A 16,711-nucleotide genomic window follows, 5' to 3' on the forward strand; every position below is an offset into this window, starting at 1 on the left:
GACAGCTGCTGATCAAGGACCTGGAAACAACTGGACCCAGAAAAGGGCTTAAGCTAGGTCCAAGATAACAATCCCACAGCAGCCCAGTTGTTCGCTGCTTCCATCTGGTGTCTGACAGAGTTCAGCGGTCAGAGGTCTCGTCTGTGGCCTCAGAGACCCGAGTCTGCTGGGGCTGTCCTGTTCACAGCCAGTCGGCACTGGGTCATGTTCACGGTGGACCGCAGGACGACGAAACGCTTTGCGCACGCGCCTGAAAAGGCCCCTGAAGGCGGAGCTTCTGTGACGCACAAGGAAGTATTTCGCCCTCGTTGTTCATCTCGTGGTGAGTTTGAGGATTTAATATTGGTCCAGTTTTCACATTTTCTCTTTGGGTCGTTTTTACACTAAACTCTGGTTTTACTAAAATTGCTGATAGCTGGAAAAAGTGACGAACACGCGCCCGCATCTCACGGGCGTAATACAGAGTGTGTGTTCTGGTGTTTATACACACGCACACACACATACACACACACACAGCAAGGACGTGATTTGATAGTTACTTAAGCTGTAGTTTAGTTGCAGCTATAGTTTACCTTCAACTGTAGTTTTGCTTCAGCTGTAGTAAATTTAGCTGCAGCTGAGCACACGCTGTTTACCTCCACATACCTACAGAGGTAGTCTGGGATAGTTCATCTAAGCTGGGGTTTCTGCTGATTAAAAGTGAACACCAGTTAGTCTGTTGGTCCTGATCCATCTCCCAGTAACTGTCTGGAGTTTCCTCCTGCTGGTTGTTGCTAGTGGGTGAATCAGGATCTGCTGACTGACTGTTTCAGCGGTCTCTGTTGAGGAAACAGACCAACAACTGATGCATGACTGATGTGCAGATGGAGAGAGGAAAGAAGAGGAGGTTCAGCTCCACTGAGGAGGCCAGTTCCTCCAAACACAAGGGGGAGGAGCTCTCTGCTGCTCAGGTAAACTGCTGCCACCAATCAGCCGTCTTCCCCCACTGATCTTCAGTCTTTGTTAATTACTCCTAATCAAGACTGCTCTTGTACTCCAGGCACCACAGAAGAAGAAATCAACAGGAAGTAGTGGTATCAAAACTTCCTCTCTGTTCAGAAACAACCCAGAGATCCCACAGATGCACAGGTAGAAATCCTCTACTCTGATTGGCTGAGCAGCTTGATCTGATTAAATCAGATTACCTGTCATCTCCTGCAGACCTGCTGTCTCCCAGTTAAAGGAGAGCATTTTTACCAGTGACTCGTTTACACAGATGAACCTGCATCCACACCTGGTAACACACACTCACACACATACAATGACCAAATTCTTATTCATGCATACAATCACACAAACTCACACATTCACAGTACAATCACATACAACACTGTCATTCACTTCACAATCAACATTTTTTGATGGTTTTTGTTTTTGCATTCTATCCACCAGGTGACAACATTAAACAAAGTTTTCAGTGCTTCCATGGTGACCATGTGAGCTTACAACACACCTGTACACACTGTCACATTGTTTTTTTGGTTTTTAGCTTCACTCTTTTTGTCTGACACTTTGAATAAATTACATCCTGAATTTAGAGATGCTCAAGAGTGTGTGTGTGTGTGTGTGCGTGCGTGTGCAGGGTTCAGAGACAGACTGTTCCACTCCTCCTGTCAGGACACGATGCCATGGTTCGCTCTCAGACTGGCTCAGGTGTGAAACGTTCTTTCCTTCCTTTGATGCTTATTGATGCTGGTCTGACCCTCAGCCTGTCCCCTGCAGGTAAAACCCTGGCCTACGCCATTCCTGTGGTCCAGAGTCTTCAGGCAGTCCATCCCAAGGTCAGCCGGGGTGACGGTCCTCTGGCACTCATCATTGTCCCCACCAGAGAGGTTCCTTCTGTTGTTCTTTGACCCAGCTGTTCTCAGGGCTGTCAGTGTGTCTGTCTGTCGTTCTTCATCTGAACCTTCACTTCTCTGATCTGCTCGCCTATCTTTAATTTCTCCAGATGCTCTTGTGCTCCAGTGAATGTGAATCCAGGACCGGGTCCTGTATTTCCTTTCCTCTGTGCTGCTGTCTGCAGAAAGACCTGAAAAACCAGGGAAACCTCAGAATGTGTCCTCAAACTGATGGACAGATTTTTTTTCCCTAACTTCTCAACAGTATTGCCAACAAAAATGTCTCCTCCTAAATAGTTTTGAATTGAAGGGGGTTCTGCTGCTCCTCTCACGGGTTGATGGTTTCTCCAAACAGCACGTGTCCCATCAGTGTTTCTTTCTCCACTTCTATTGTCTCCTTCACATGCTTTTCTTTGGCACATTCTGTTTTGGCTGCTGATATTAGAAATGAAGCTCTCAGAGGTCCAGACCTCAGTCAGTTTTTGAGGAGGACATGTTGTTCTGATCCAGGCTGGACCATAACTGAGCTTCCACTCATTGAGGTGGTCCTTCAGCTCGGAGGGGAACCTGAGCCTGTACTTGTTACTTCCTGTTGACAGCCCTGATGATTGTTCTTTCCTCTATATCAGATTCTTCTTTGTCTTTCTCAGCTTGCCCAGCAGACGTTTTGCACTTTCCAAAAGCTTCTGAAGGTAAGGCCAACTAACCAGTCAGGGTTCTGCGTTGGGTTCACCTCTCACAGTTCATCAGGCATTGATGCTCAGATTAATGAGAGAGATGGAGATTAGACATACATGAATCAATCAGGAGCCAGAAACCACCGCTGAGATAATGCTAATGTTTAGCTGCTTCTATTCTATTAGCATTAGCCTAGCTAGCATAATGACTGTACCTTCCGAATGAGTGAATCTATTTTATCTTAAAGTAGACTGGGAGTCATTCTCCTGTACCTTGACAGGTAGCTGGTTCCACAGGCGCCTTTTAGCTTAAGGCTGGGCCTCCCATTCTACTGTTAAAGGTTGCAGCTAGGATGCCTATTAAGACCTTGTAGGTCAGCAAAAGGATTTTGAAAGTTGTTTTTTTCTTCCTGCAGCCTTTCACCTGGATTGTTCCTGGAGTTCTAATGGGAGGAGAGAAGAGGAAGGCTGAAAAGGCCAGGTATCCTCCCTGAATGTCTTTCCTCTACTCCCTCTTGGTGGAGGATCCTTGAGTGCTTTCAGAGCATATAGTTTATGAAGTTCCAGGACTTTCAGTCACAGATTGTCTTATTTTCTGTTCACAGACTGCGTAAGGGCATCAACATCCTGGTCTCCACTCCGGGTCGCCTGGTTGACCACATCAGGAACACCCTGAGCATTGCCTTTAGTGCCATCCGCTGGCTGGTTGTTGACGAGGCTGACAGGTACACCTCCTGTTCAGTTCATATAAAGATGCGACTTGGACATGGTCACATGCCACATCCGAGCCCGGTGGCTAACGCTACATGTTAACTGATGAAGAAACAAGGAAAACATTCTAACACTGCTTTGTCTGTCAGGACTTTAGATCTGGGATTTGAAAAAGATTTGACCATCATATTAAACAGTGTAAATTCTGCAGCATCAAGCAGACAGAATGTCCTTCTGTCAGCGACTCTCACACACGGTAAACACAGATCACGTTTAATTTTCTTTCATTATCTGCTAATGTTGGTCAAACTTCTGCTGTCACAAGTCGTTGAATTCGTGTCCATTCACAGCATCCACATGTGGATTTCAGGTGTGACCCGACTGGCTGATATCTGTCTCAAAGACTCGGTGAGCGTCACTGTGTCTGGCCTATCCTCCTCTGACCCCGCCGCCTGCTCTCCTGCTAAAACTGACCACGTGACATCCAGCCAGTCAGAAAGCTTTGTTATTCCAGAGGCTTTAAAACAGTTTGTGGTTATAGTTCCCAGTAAAGTCAGACTGGTGTGTCTGGCTGCGTTCATACTGGACAAATGCAAGGTAAACAGTCATTTCCTGGGCTGATTGGCTGAGAAGGCCTCTGGACTGAAGATGTCCTTATTCAGTTTTCTCAGAACAACAAACTCATCGTCTTCATCTCAAGCTGCGAGACAGTCGAGTTCCTCTACATGCTCTTCACCTCTGTCCTCTGTGGGTCTAATCAAAATTCTGGAGTCATCTTCCTGCGTCTCCATGGCAACATGAAGCAGGAGGCAAGAATGAAGTGAGGTGTGACATTTTGGGTGGTGTTTCGTGTGATGGTAAGTGTAGTTGTTTGCTTTTCTCTTGCAGGACCGTACAGATGTCTTTCAGCAGTTCACCGTGTGTCGTTGTGGAGTCCTGCTGTGTACAGTCAGTGTCAACGTCACCACATCAGCTGAACATTGCACCATGTCCTGCAAGTAGCACACAGCTGCAGACCGCTGACCTCTGTTAACTGTGTGTTTCAGGATGTAGCTGCTCGAGGTCTCGACCTGCCGCAGGTCACCTGGATTCTGCAGGTATGTCCAGAGGTCTCCCAGTAAAATGTGGTTGCCGTGGTTTGACATGTGCCCCCCGTGTATTTCAGTATACGCCCCCCATGGCGGCAGCAGAATATGTGCACCGTGTCGGCCGTACAGCACGTGTCGGAGAGGCGGGGAACAGCCTCATCTTCCTTACTCCAGCAGAGACCGCCTTCATCGAGGAACTGGCCAATCACAACATCAGGTGACAGCAGCAGTGAACCTGGTCCTGATGGTACCAGAACAGGGTTTCTGACTGAGGGGGCGGGTCTTGGTATTTTTCAGCCTATCAGAAATAAAGCTTCTGGACATCCTCTCCAGTCTGATGATGGATGACACCTACAAGGGGCGGGGCAAATATCACAGCAAGGTGAGTCCCTCCAGGTGGATCACAAAAGCTATTCAGGTCTTTGTTCACTTTGTCCTCTGTCATTCCCATCTCTCCCTCTACCTCCCCCCCAAGCGTGTTGAGTGTGTCAGGCTGCTGGAGTGAGTGATTATTGTTTCCTTTTCTGCTCTTTATTTTCACCCTGGGGGGTCTTTAAAGTTATTGGGTATTACTTCTCTATGATCAAACATCGGTGTGTCTTTTCTGGTCAACAGTTGTCTGTAATTGTTTGGTGGCCGGTTTGCATGTCATGGTGGCGCCGCCTGGGCTCTCTCCACCAGTCAGTGTGTCCCTGGAGGTGTGTGGCCTGGCTGTGGGGAACATTGTTGGTCACGGAAGTGGACTTCTAGAATGAACAGCACGGTGGTGCTTTTTGTGGCTCACTGAAGCCAGTGTTTCCAATGGCCAACCTGGTTAAAAAGGTGGTTGTTTCAAACGTCTCTCCGTTCCTTAAGATTGAGATGTTCCTGAGGGAGCTCAGCCGACACGAATGTGTGGTGTCCCCGATGAGGTTGATTTCTCTGGGCTGTAAGTCCCCGCTGCTGAGACACGTCGTGGTCTTCATAAGACAGATGTCTATGATTTTGAATAACAACAAGGAAGATCTCACTTTCGCTCTTTGCTTCTGTGTTGATGAGTTTGATGACACTGTTCCTGTCACAACCGATTCTTTGAAATATTTTGGCTGTGGGGAGGAGGGTCAAGCGATTCCAACGTGCGGGAGAGGGAATGGGCAATGGGTGGGCCAGCTGTTCCTTAGCCATAGGAGCAGCCATAGGAGCAGCAACAGTGGGGGGGGGGGTGTCCTCTTCTCCAGAGACTTTGTACCTCTCTCTTCTCCTGTAGAGGAACCTGTCCCAGGCCGATTGTTAAAAAGAAAGTGCTGAGTTAGAAAGCGTCAAACTTTGTGAATGTGTGTGCTCCCACTGCTGGGCTGGAGAGGTTGGTTTTTGTGGATGAATTGGAGGAGGTTGTTACCAGTTGCAACAGTGATGAGTTCCTGTTCCTGTACCTGGGGAGATTTTAATTGCACAGAGAACCCCAAGTTGGACAGGAACCATTCAGAACCCCACACTACATCCGTTGTTCATGTGACATGTGTGGAGGGATTTCCATTCGGGTCAGAGGCAATTCACTTGGACCCACTCCAAGGGGAACCAGGTATCTCTGGCCAGGCACCATGTAAATATAGTAATAAGCATTTTGCTCAGCCTGGTTGGCTTCTCTGATCACTGTATAGTGTGTTGCATTGTTTTTATAAAAAATACAAAATGTAAAAGTGCATATGGGCATTTTAACAGCCAGCTACTGCATGATGATTTTTAAAAGAAGCTTTTAAAACCCTGTGGATTGCGATACAGCTCCATCCAGCTGTGGTGGGACATGGGGGAAATCCACATCAAGCAGTTTTGTTTACAGTACACTCTCAATGCGAGCAGGGACATAGCCAGGTCCATGAGGGATTTGGAGAGACATGGTGGAGCTCCAACTTCTGGCAGAGTCCACAGGAGGAAGAAAACAGGTTCAGGTTCTCAAGAGCAAATCATCAGCTTTATCTGACCTGCTGGGTGTGTCTGCTCAGGGCACTCTGCTCCACTCAAGGTTCCAACATATCGCTCAGACAGATGCTCCCTCTCACTTTTTCTTTGGCCTGGAGTCTAAAACGGGCAGAGGAGTATGGTGCACTCCCTGCGGGCCAACAATGGACAACGGCTTGAGGACCCTACTGAGAATCGCCAGCGGGTGGTGGATTTTTACAGGGATATGTACAGCATAAAATGCCTAGAGGAACCTGAGGTGGAGCTGTCCTTTCTAGAAGTCATGCCCCAGGTGGGTGATGAACACAGCAGGGTGGTGAACGCTCCACTGTCGGCTGAGGAACTGACGGCAGTGCAGCAGGGCCTGACAGGTGGGAAAGCTCCAGGCCTTGACAAGCTTCCTGCAGAGTTTTACTAGGCCTTCTGACCTGTTCTCAACAAGGACTTACTTGTGTGTCCTCAGGGTCAGTCTGAACCTAGGTCAGCTGGCATTGAGCTGCAAAAGAGCTGTCCTCACCCTCCTTCCGAATAAAGGGAACGTGCAGGACATAAAGAACTGATGCTCAGTGTCCTTACTGTGCACCGATTACAAGCTGCTGTCCAGGGTGTTGGCAGGTCGGCTGTGACCAGAGAGAGACAGTGGTCCACTGTTTCTCTGAGTGTGGTCACCTCTCTAGGCTGTTCTTGCTGCTTGTTCGGATGTTCTCTATGTTTGGTGAAACCTTCTAACAAACTGTTTTTATTCTGGGGTTCAGTTACAACAGAAAAGACGAAGCTAAGTGCCAGCTGCTGAACTATCTTATATGTCAGGGTAAGGTGGCCATCTATGTTAGCAGAAGGAACAAGATGGACAGATCTCTGGACTGGGCTCTTCAGACCATCTTCTGCCGGATGGTCAAAGCTTGGATAAAAACGGACTTTAATTTTTAGCAAGCAACGAGCACTATTGATGAGTTTAAGAGGGGCATGGTGTCTCAAAGATTAATTATGTTTGGTAGAGGATGAGGAGCTGGTCTTTGGAAGTGTTTTGTTTTGCCTTTTTGATTATGGTTTTTGTTCTTCTAAAAATGACCTAAATTAAAATGAGTTTCTGAAAAATCAAAAAAATCTCTTCCCCTCTCTCCCTCTACCTCTTTCTCTCTCCCTCTCTCTCTCAGAGTTCTTCCAGAGCTCTTGAGCAGGAAACAAGGGAACGAGCAACGGTCCTGCAGACGGAGTTTGAGACCTTTGTTCACTCAGATGTTGTCTCTGTTCATGCTGCCAGGACAGGTGAGTTGAAGTTGCCAGGTCCAAACCTCGGAGCCAACTGTGACCCTTTCATTTGCTGGTTCTTGTGTTTTGCATAATGTCATCAGCACTGCAGTCCTTCCTGCGGGCGTACACCACATACCCCGCTCACCTCAAACACATCTTTCACATCCGCTCCCTTCATTTGGGACACACCGCCAAGAGCTTTGGTCTCAGAGAAGCGCCACAAGCCCTGAGCACTGCCAACCACCCTCCAGGGGGCAGGGCCAAGCATCATAGCAGAAGGAGGAACCAGAACAGACCTGACAGGCAGGTGACCCCATCTGGACGTAGTAGGTGAGAACACATATGTGTGTGTCTGACACATCACTGGCAGATCATTAACACTTACACACAAACACACACTCTCTCCTGCCTGTGAGCCTCACAGCAGGCTTGTCTGGACATGGTCTGGCTCCACATACACAGACACACACACCGAGACGGTGGTTAGTAGAGACATAATTAAGGTGTGTAGGGGTGCCCCTCTTTGGTATCCCACAATCCTTTGGGTGGTGGCCAAGTGTTTCAACAGTTGTCTGTGGGTGAACTCTCTGGGTCAGCAGGTCATGTGACCTTAGTAATCATCTGAAAATACACTTTAAATGACATCATAGTGCCACACAATGAACACCTGACTCGTCAAAATTATTTTTTCTAAAGTAAAACTCTTCCCGGTCCTTTGTCCATGTGCCCTGAATATAAATAATATCTCTCACCCATGTGCATGCGTGTGTGTATACGTGGGTATGTGTGTCTGAGTGTATGTCTGTGTGTGCACATGTCTTTCTCATCTCTGGAAACTGACAAATATGTAATTACACACAAAAATGAAATCGTATTTGTCAATCGGGGTGTTTTATTTAGAAAATTGCCGGATTGCTTCGTTCTTTATTTGTTTGACTTCCTGCCAGCTTGATGTGATTGTTCGCAGCTCATGCACATAGCAGAGCAGATGCATATATCGCTGCATGGCATGCACCGGCCGCGGCGATTCACAACACAGTCCCTTAAAATGGGTGCCAAAATGAAAAAGGCACTTCGCGCCCAAAGAGAACCCGCCATAAAGAGAACACCCAGCTCCTTCTGTAACATTCACATCCCCTGTAGCATTTGGTCCTCCTGCAGTGGGGGTATCTTCAGTGGCTGATGAAGCCATTGTTTTTCCCAGGATGCATTGCTGTAGTTTTCTGTCAGTGCTTTTGTCGAATTGAAGGTGGGATTATTTTGACCTCAGGATTTTGCCTGCTCACAGGGAGCTTCAACTGCTTCGCTCGGAATTCTCCAGTGGAATGGAGGGAAGAAAGAAGAAGAAAAAGGCGACATTTGGTCAGCATGGAGAAGAGGACAAGTGTGCAAATGACTGATTTAGTGGCTAGTGTTCCGTAATGAGTGTTGTGGCCGCCTGAGATCATTGTGGAGAAGCTGACCTTTCAACTGTGGTCAGGATAACAGAAACGGGAAGCCATCAGTGTGGGAATGTCCCAGATGTCTGTCATTATCATAATGTGACAGCAGCAGAACCACCCGGGCTGTCCAGGCTAACGCAGTGGTGCCCAACATAAGCAGAATCGACCAACCTTTTAATGTCTCACTGTTCATGTTTCCCACCTTTCTCAATAAAAACATCATCATCATGAAAACTCTTTATTGATTCTTTACAAAACTTCTGGAATCACTCAGAATTCTACTGGCCTGGAGATTCTGCTGCATTAATGCAGTTTGGCTGTAAAACAATTGCAGACATTCAGCTTGAGTTTAGGTGGAATCCAGTCCTCCCAGTGCAGTCAGAATGGGTGTGCCTCCATGTGGGGTAACAGGGGTGGGACTGGCTGCTGAAGGGCGTGTCTAGTGAACAGATACAGGTCCAGTGTGGGAGGGGCAGGAGGGTACAGGAAGTGTGAGGGCAGGAACATTCTGGGGTCTTTTCCCAGCAGCTCCAGTCCAACGGCTGACTGGCGTTTCCACTTGGTCCTAAGGAAAAAGTGGCGTACAGTTACCATGGAAGCTGAAACCACAGGTATAGTGTCAAACAATCAGTCGCTCACTGCCTCAAACTGCAGCTTTGTTCTGAATCAGTTACTGATGATGTTGAATTATTGATCAGTTTTAGAAAAAATCAGGAAGTGAAACTGGTTCTAAAAAGAAAAGGAAATGTTTGTGGTCCAAAACACACTGACACTGTGAGGACCTTGTGGTTGGTTCTGATACCAGGTCCTGTCCTGTGTCTTACCTGCGATTCTGGTACCAGGTTTTGACCTGAGTGTCGCTGAGCTGCAGGGATGCTGCCAGCTCCATGCGGTCCTGGACACTGAGGTATTTCTGCTTCTGGAAGCTCCTCTCCAGTCTGGACAGCTGCTGATCGCTGAACGCCGTCCGGGCTTTGCGGGATTTCTTAGGATGCAACGTTGGATCCGTGGCCTTGCCCAGGACTGAACAATCAATCATATAAATCAACCATCAATTCACAACCTGCTAATCAGGTTCTGTTTCAGACTGAAAGGTGTTTTTTAGAGCTCAAGGCTTTTACACCTGATTGATTAATTGATCGAGCACTTGCTTGATCTTGATATTTTAAACCTGGTGTCCATCGATCAGGAAGGTTTCGGTCTGTCATATTACTGGACACCAATGATTCATGTCTTATTCTCATTGGACCTTCATGGTGATGACAGTTTGCCTCCTTCAAAGCTACAAATATAAGTCAAAGGTTTCACCAATAATATTTGAACTAAAAGTAAACGATTATTAAAGTAAATGGCTTTTTTAAAAAAAACGAAATATGACTATGAATTCAAAAATACTTAAAAAAAATAAAAACATCAATGACACCATTTTCTGATCAATATTTCAGGGAATTCTTTTTTGGTCTCCGAATTGAAATCATTAAAGCCCGTAGAATAAATACATCAAAATATCTTTCAAATTAAACTGCTGAGCTGCTTTTATTTTGGGTTTCTCACCTTCGAACTCGTTGCTGGGACTTTTATTCTGATAGTCTTTTCCCAGTCCAGAATGGAGCCGTTCAGTTTGTGGCTCGGGTTGTCCCGCCGGTCCCAGCAGTGAGCAGGTCCGACGGTCCGCGAGAATGTCTCGGATAAAAAAGGAGGAAGTGGTGCGTGAGCGCAGGTGAGTGGGCAGCAGCGTGGAGTCCAGGCGTGAAACAGGCGCCCGGTACCGCGACAGACTGCTGCTGGACACCCGAGACTCCGAAGCCTCCGGCCGGCTCAGGCACTGCAGCGAGTCGATGAAGAATGTGGAACAGACCGAAACTTCCATCACCTCCGGACTCAGGTGAGTTTGATCGTTTAATGAGTTCGAGAGAAGCGGCGGCTCATGCGAATGTTCACGGCCTTTTCATCCTTAAAGACTTTGGAAAAGGACAGGAAGTGGACTTTATTGATCCTGATCAGAAATGAAACAATCCATTACCTGATTTAACACTACAGAGCGGGACGAGAGTGAGAGAGGGAGGAGTGAGAGAGGGTAGAAAGAGGGAGGGAGGAGAGAAAGGGACAGAGGCTAGGAGGGATGGAGGAGAGGGAGGAGGGAGGGAGGATGTCCAGAGAGGGAGAATATTCAACTGAAATAATTAGTCAGTCTAAAGCAATGATTTGATCTTCATCCTTTTAGAATAATTTCAAACAGAAATATTACCCAGAAAATGTATTTTATATTTCAACACCAAGAAACCACAAAAGTAGGTGAATCTGTTGGCGTCAGTTTAATTTTAATCTGCTGCTTTTAGGCTGTTTGTCAGCTCCATCTCTGATGTATTTCCCCAAATGTGTCCCAGCAGCACCCTCCTGAGTCCTGGATACCTGCAGACGGACCTCGACTCCTGAAGGTGTCCAGATTGGCAGGAACGTGACCAGACACAGGTTGAACCAGTACCTGAGCAGAGCTGTGGCTTTTGAACCCAGGACTCTTTGTGTCAGGCAGAGCTGCCCGCTTCTGATGAGACAGGAGGTCCGACAGGGGAGAGCTGGAGCTGGAGAATCAATAGATCAATCACATCCATCCATCCATCCATCCATTCTCTACCGCTTATCCGGGTCGGGTCGCTGGGGCAGCAGCCTAAGGAGAGAAGCCCAGACTTCCCTCTCCCCAGTTACTTCCTCTAGCTCATCCGGAGGGATCCCCAGGCGTTCCCAGGCCAGTCGAGAGACATAGTCTCTCCAACGTGTCCTGGGTCTTCCCGGGGGTCTCCTACCGGAGGGACATGCCCTGAACACCTCACCAGGGAGGCGTCCAGGGGGCATCCTAACTAGATGCCCAAGCCACCTCATCTGGCTCCCCTCAACGCGGAGGAGCAGCGGCTCTACTCCGAGCTCCTCCCGGATGGCAGAGCTTCTCACCCTATCTCTAAGGGAGAGCCCAGCCACCCTACGGAGGAAGCTCATTTCAGCCGCTTGTACCCGTGATCTTGTTCTTTTGGTCATTACCCAAAGCTCATGACCATAGGTGAGGGTAGGAACGAAGATCGACCGGTAAATCTCTTCACCACTACGGACCGGTGCAGAGTCCGCATTACTGCGGACGCCACACCGATCCGCCTGTCTATCTCCCGCTCCATTCTTCCCTCACTCGTGAACAAGACCCCGAGGTACTTGAACTCCTCCACTTGGGGCAGGATCTCCTCCTTGACCCGGAGAAGGCACTCCACCTTTTTCCGGTTGAGAACCATGGCCTCGGATTTGGAGGTGCTGATTTTCATCCCAGCCGCTTCACATGCGGTGGCGAACCGATCCAGTGATAATTGGAGGTCACGGGCCGATGACGCCAACAGGACCACATCATCCGCAAAAAGCAGAGACCCGATCCTGAGGTCACCAAACCGGATCCCCTCAACACCATGACTGCACCTAGAAATTCTGTCCATAAAAATTATGAACAGAATCGGTGACAAAGGGCAGCCCTGGCGGAGACCAACCCTCACTGGAAACGAGTTCGACTTACTGCCAGCAATTCGGACCAAACTCTGGCACCGATCGTACAGGGAGCGGACGGCCCGTATGGCCCCCGGGGCCTTGGGATTGAGGAGGTCCTCGAAGTATTCCTTCCACCGATCCACAACATCCCGAGTTGAGGTCAGCAGCACACCATCACCACTATACACAGTGTTGACAGTGCACTGCTTCCCCCTCCTCGCCGGATGGTGGTCCAGAACCTTTTCGAGGCCGTCCGAAAGTCGTTCTCCATGGCCTCGCCAAACTCTTCCCACACCCGGGTCTTTGCCTCAGCAACGGCCATAGCTGCACTCCGCTTGGCACGCCGGTACCCATCTGCTGCCTCAGGAGTCCCACAGGCCAGTAAGGCCCGATACGACTCCTTCTTCAGCTTGACGGCATCCCTCACCGCTGGTGTCCACCAGCGGGTTCAGGTATTGCCGCCACGACAGGCACCAACCAGGACGAGGGAGCCCCCAGAAGGAGCACTCTCCAGCACTCCCTCTAAGGACTCCAAAAAGGGTGGATACACTGAACTGCTGTTTGGACCATAGGCACAAACAACAGTCAGGATCCGTCCCCCCACCCGAAGGCGAAGGGAGGCTACCCTCTCATCAACCGGGGTAAACTCCAATATACAGGCACTGAGCTGGGGAGCAACGAGAATTGCCACCCCTGCCCGTTGCCTCTCACCATCGGCAACTCCAGAGTGGTAGAGAGTCCAACCCCTCTCGAGAAGACTGGTTCCAGAGCCCTTGCCGTGTGTCGAGGTGAGGCCAACTATATCTAGTCGGAACTTCTCAACCTCGCGCACCAACTCAGGCTCCTTTCCCACCAGAGAGGTGACATTCCATGTCCCTAGAGCCAGTTTATGCAGCCGGGGATCAGACCGCCAAGGTCCCTGCCTCCGGCCGCTACCCAAAACACAATGCACCCGACCCCCTTGGCCCCTCCTACAGGTGGTGAGCCCACGGGAAGGGGGTCCCATGTTGCCTCTTCGGGCTGTGCCCGGCCGGACTCCATGGGCAGAGGTCCGGCCACCAGGTGCTCGCCAACGTGCCCCACCCCCAGGCCTGGCTCCAGGAGGGGGCCCCGGTGACCCGCATCTGGGCAAGGGAAACGTAGGACCAATGCTGTTCTTCATCATAAGGAGGTCTGGGCTACGCTTCGTCTGATCCCTCACCTAGGACCTGTTTGCCATGGGTGGCTACGCAAACCCCTCCACCACGATAAGGTTGTAGCCCAGGGAGGGCTACCAATCACACTTGATCAATACTTATCTATCATCAGTACTGACTCAGCTTTTTGGATGTGACCACACTAGACCTCACAGTCTGGGACACAAAGGGACACTAGACACAAAGTCTGGGACAACTTCTTGAGAAGAGCAGCAACACTGGTTCTGAACCCCCCAGCTGGAGAGAACTGACACAAGCAGAAACTACATTTCCCATCAGGCCACAACACCAACATGAGGTCCTCACCTGTGAGTGTTATGATTAACCAAAAAGTGATTTTCTTTGAGGCTGTCTTCTATTCAGTTGTGTGTGTGTATGTGTGTGTGTGTGTGTGTTTGTGTGTGTGTGTGTGTGTGTGTGTTGGGGGGGGTGACTGATTTGCGACCAGAAATCATTTCATACACAAACACAAACACACCCTTAGATGAGTGAAGAAGAGGCATGTCAGACACGTCTTTATTCTAAACAGGACTTCCTTCAGTGTGCCGGGGGGTCTGTAGCCTCAAGCTAGCATGGAGGCTAGCTATAAACCTGAACCACTCTAGAAACATGCAGAACCTATATAATATATATTATATATGCATATATAATCCAATAATGTCAACATCATGATTGACAGCTTAAACCTTGATTTGAGTGGGCAGGGCTTATCCTCTGCCACACCCCCATTCCTGGATTGGCTGCTGATTCCAAAAGTGATATCAGGATCAGGATCCAGCAGACATGTGGGCTTTGATTTACCGTACCCACAGGAGGCTGTGGAGAAAAGTACTTCATCATCAATTTCATCATTTAATTATTGCCTTCTTTATGTTCATATTCTCAGGCCAGATATGATCACATGACTCCTCAGGTCAGCTGATGTGATTACTGATGGGCAAACACACCTCTGTTTAGGTTGGTCAGCAGCACACAGGTGTCTTTTTTACCTTGAAAATCCATGGATTGGTTTGCATTGAGTCTCTGATCACGCCCACTTTTGGGGATGACATCTTTCCTGCGAGACGTACAATAGTGTTGATACTGTTGCTTCAATTGAAGACAACTTTGTTGAACCAGTGTCTGTTACAATTCAGACTGAGAAGTGAGTGAGCCTGCGTTCACACTAGCAAACTGCAGGTTCCTCCGACCCCTCAGGCATCTACAATGTACAAAACTTGTGTTTATACACGGCTACATGGAGATACATTAATGACTGGTTTTAGTTCACCTTCATTTTCAGCTCTCAGATTTATTGATCAGGCCACCTGATTCAAGCCGAGTTGAGCCATATTGCTTCTGCGCATGTGCCTGTGTCACGACATGTGTCACGACATGTGTCACGACACAGACAGTGAGGGGTCAGTCAGTAAAACATCAGTCAGTAAGGAGTATATTGTGGAATACTGGGCAATCTTGACCTCAGTAAGAGTCCAACATGAAGATTGATTTCAAAAGGCTCAAAGGTGATCTGTCATAAGTGATGTATGTCATGTGTCCACCTGCTAGTAAGCATATTAATACGGCACGTTAGAATACTGATAAACAATGAATCGCAATAGACTAAATGGTAGAAAACTGCATCTTAATGTTTATCAGGAAAAATAAACAGAATTAATGATACATTGGAAAGAATAATGGCAACAACAAGGGAACAGGGGAAGCTAATTGTGTTTAATCTGCTATAAAAGGTTCGGTTCCAGTTGGACATGAACAGACAGACAGGCAGGCAGAGAGGCAGACAGAGACAGGCAGAGAGCGAGGCAGACAGGCAGACAAGCAGTGGCGTGTGGCAGGTTCATGTGTCATGACCACACTTCACTTGACACTTTGCTTGCGCCCATGAACAATGGTGAGGCCATGTAAGGGCCATGTAAAGGTTACTGCAGAACAGAGAATGGTTCTCCAAATGTTCTGACCACCACATCCCTCCTCCCATCCTCTTCCTCCTGTTTCTCCTTTTCTCCCTCCTTCTCCTCTAATCTTCCTTTTCCCTATCCCCATGCCCTCCTTTAACTTCTCCTCTTCCTCCTTTTCCTTCTCCCACTCCCCCTCCTTCCTCCTCCTCTCTGTGCTGTTGTGAGTCAGTAAAGTTCCTCCTCTGGTTTCTGCCTAAGAGTTCTTCCTTCCTCTTCTTCATCTCTACCGGGCTTCATCTCTACTAGATACCAGGCCCCCCTGCTGTGGAACCAGCTCCCTGTCCATGTGTGGAAGGCTCACTCTATCGCTACTTTTACGATTAGACTTAAAACCTTCCTCTTTGAAAAAGCTTATTGTCAGTAATTCTGTAGTTCCAGTTATTAACCTAGACATAATTATCATATTAGGGTTGTCTAATTATTTGGTTAATATTTCAGTTAAACTGCTATAGGCCGAGGCTGCCGGGGTCCAGAAACATGATCACCTGACAGGCCTCTGTCACCCTACTGGGAAATGCTCTCCTCTCCTCTCCTCTCCTCTCCTCTCCTCTCCTCTCTCCTCTCCTCTCCTCTCCTCTCCTCTCCACCCCACCCCACCCCACCCCACCCCACCCCGCTGAGTAGATCAGTGATGTTCTGATGTTATTTCTTGTGTAGTTTCTCTGCTTCTGTTTCTCTGTATTCACCTACAGGTATCGCCGCCTTTATAGCTATACGCTGATCTGCTGACCTCCGACCCTGCTGACCCACTCAACTCTTATAATTAATGTATTTCCCTGATTCTCTCCTCTACCTGTCCTCCCCCCTTCTCCCCCCCTTTCTCCTCTCTCTCTACCCAGCTGGCCATCAGCAGGAGGGTCCCCCTACATGAGCCTGGTGCTGCTCAAGGTTTCTTCCTGTTAAAGGGGAGTTTTTTCTTTGCCACTGTTGCGTGTTGGGGGTCAAGCCCTGGGATTCTGTTAAGCGCCTATAGACAATTTTTGTACCAGATGCTATATAAAGATTAATTGATTGATTGATCGATCTCTTTCTCCTTTAGTCAGCTGGA

General features: G+C 48.4%; 2 protein-coding genes and 1 long non-coding RNA gene across 5 annotated transcripts; 2 read left to right on the forward strand and 1 right to left on the reverse strand.

Annotated features, from left to right (window-relative positions):
* Nucleotides 1-17: 17 nt before the first annotated feature.
* On the forward strand, nucleotides 18-9,221 carry ddx31 (DEAD (Asp-Glu-Ala-Asp) box polypeptide 31). Of its 2 annotated transcripts, none has more exons than XM_057033154.1 (20): nucleotides 18-322; nucleotides 864-950; nucleotides 1,040-1,128; nucleotides 1,201-1,276; nucleotides 1,432-1,475; nucleotides 1,622-1,692; nucleotides 1,762-1,871; nucleotides 2,528-2,569; nucleotides 2,971-3,035; nucleotides 3,160-3,279; nucleotides 3,415-3,521; nucleotides 3,636-3,862; nucleotides 3,928-4,074; nucleotides 4,154-4,213; nucleotides 4,312-4,362; nucleotides 4,431-4,570; nucleotides 4,651-4,735; nucleotides 7,449-7,560; nucleotides 7,647-7,871; nucleotides 8,834-9,221. In XM_057033154.1, the coding sequence occupies exons 2-20, from the start codon at nucleotides 864-866 to the stop codon at nucleotides 8,965-8,967; spliced, it is 1,992 nt and encodes a 663-aa protein (XP_056889134.1). In that variant the 5' UTR covers nucleotides 18-322; the 3' UTR covers nucleotides 8,968-9,221. The 2 variants fall into 2 exon arrangements, with proteins under 2 accessions (XP_056889134.1, XP_056889135.1); XM_057033155.1 differs by having other exon boundaries at nucleotides 24-322; nucleotides 7,647-7,875.
* Nucleotides 9,213-12,212, reverse strand: barhl1a (BarH-like homeobox 1a). 2 transcript variants are annotated; one of them, XR_008950608.1, is made up of 4 exons: nucleotides 12,125-12,212; nucleotides 10,542-12,074; nucleotides 9,812-10,010; nucleotides 9,213-9,552 (listed from the first exon to the last, which is right to left on the reverse strand). XR_008950608.1 is itself a non-coding variant. In XM_057033195.1 (3 exons), exons 1-3 carry the CDS (start codon nucleotides 10,855-10,857, stop codon nucleotides 9,366-9,368), a joined length of 702 nt encoding a protein of 233 aa, XP_056889175.1. In that variant the 3' UTR covers nucleotides 9,213-9,365. The 2 variants fall into 2 exon arrangements, 1 of the variants encoding a protein (XP_056889175.1); XM_057033195.1 differs by lacking the exon at nucleotides 12,125-12,212 and having other exon boundaries at nucleotides 10,542-10,857.
* Nucleotides 9,494-10,409, forward strand: LOC130525903 (uncharacterized). The gene is made up of 2 exons (XR_008950614.1): nucleotides 9,494-9,598; nucleotides 9,830-10,409. It is a non-coding gene; the product is annotated as an uncharacterized LOC130525903 (long non-coding RNA).
* Nucleotides 12,213-16,711: the final 4,499 nt, after the last annotated feature.

This window comes from Takifugu flavidus, chromosome 5, assembly GCF_003711565.1.
Source record: "Takifugu flavidus isolate HTHZ2018 chromosome 5, ASM371156v2, whole genome shotgun sequence".
In the NCBI taxonomy this organism is placed as follows: Eukaryota; Metazoa; Chordata; class Actinopteri; order Tetraodontiformes; family Tetraodontidae; genus Takifugu; species Takifugu flavidus.

Bases quoted from the DNA above. Each gene is read 5' to 3' on its own strand.
- ddx31 (XM_057033154.1), top strand. From the start codon at position 864: ATGGAGAGAGGAAAGAAGAGGAGGTTCAGCTCCACTGAGGAGGCCAGT. The intron at 3,522-3,635 runs GTAAACACAGAT...TGTGGATTTCAG, and splicing joins GTCAGCGACTCTCACACACG to GTGTGACCCGACTGGCTGAT. The intron at 4,363-4,430 runs GTATGTCCAGAG...CGTGTATTTCAG, and splicing joins AGGTCACCTGGATTCTGCAG to TATACGCCCCCCATGGCGGC.
- barhl1a (XM_057033195.1), bottom strand. From the start codon at position 10,857: ATGGAAGTTTCGGTCTGTTCCACATTCTTCATCGACTCGCTGCAGTGC. The intron at 10,011-10,541 runs GTGAGAAACCCA...TTGATTGTTCAG, and splicing joins TCCCAGCAACGAGTTCGAAG to TCCTGGGCAAGGCCACGGAT. The intron at 9,553-9,811 runs GTAAGACACAGG...CTTTTTCCTTAG, and splicing joins ACCTGGTACCAGAATCGCAG to GACCAAGTGGAAACGCCAGT.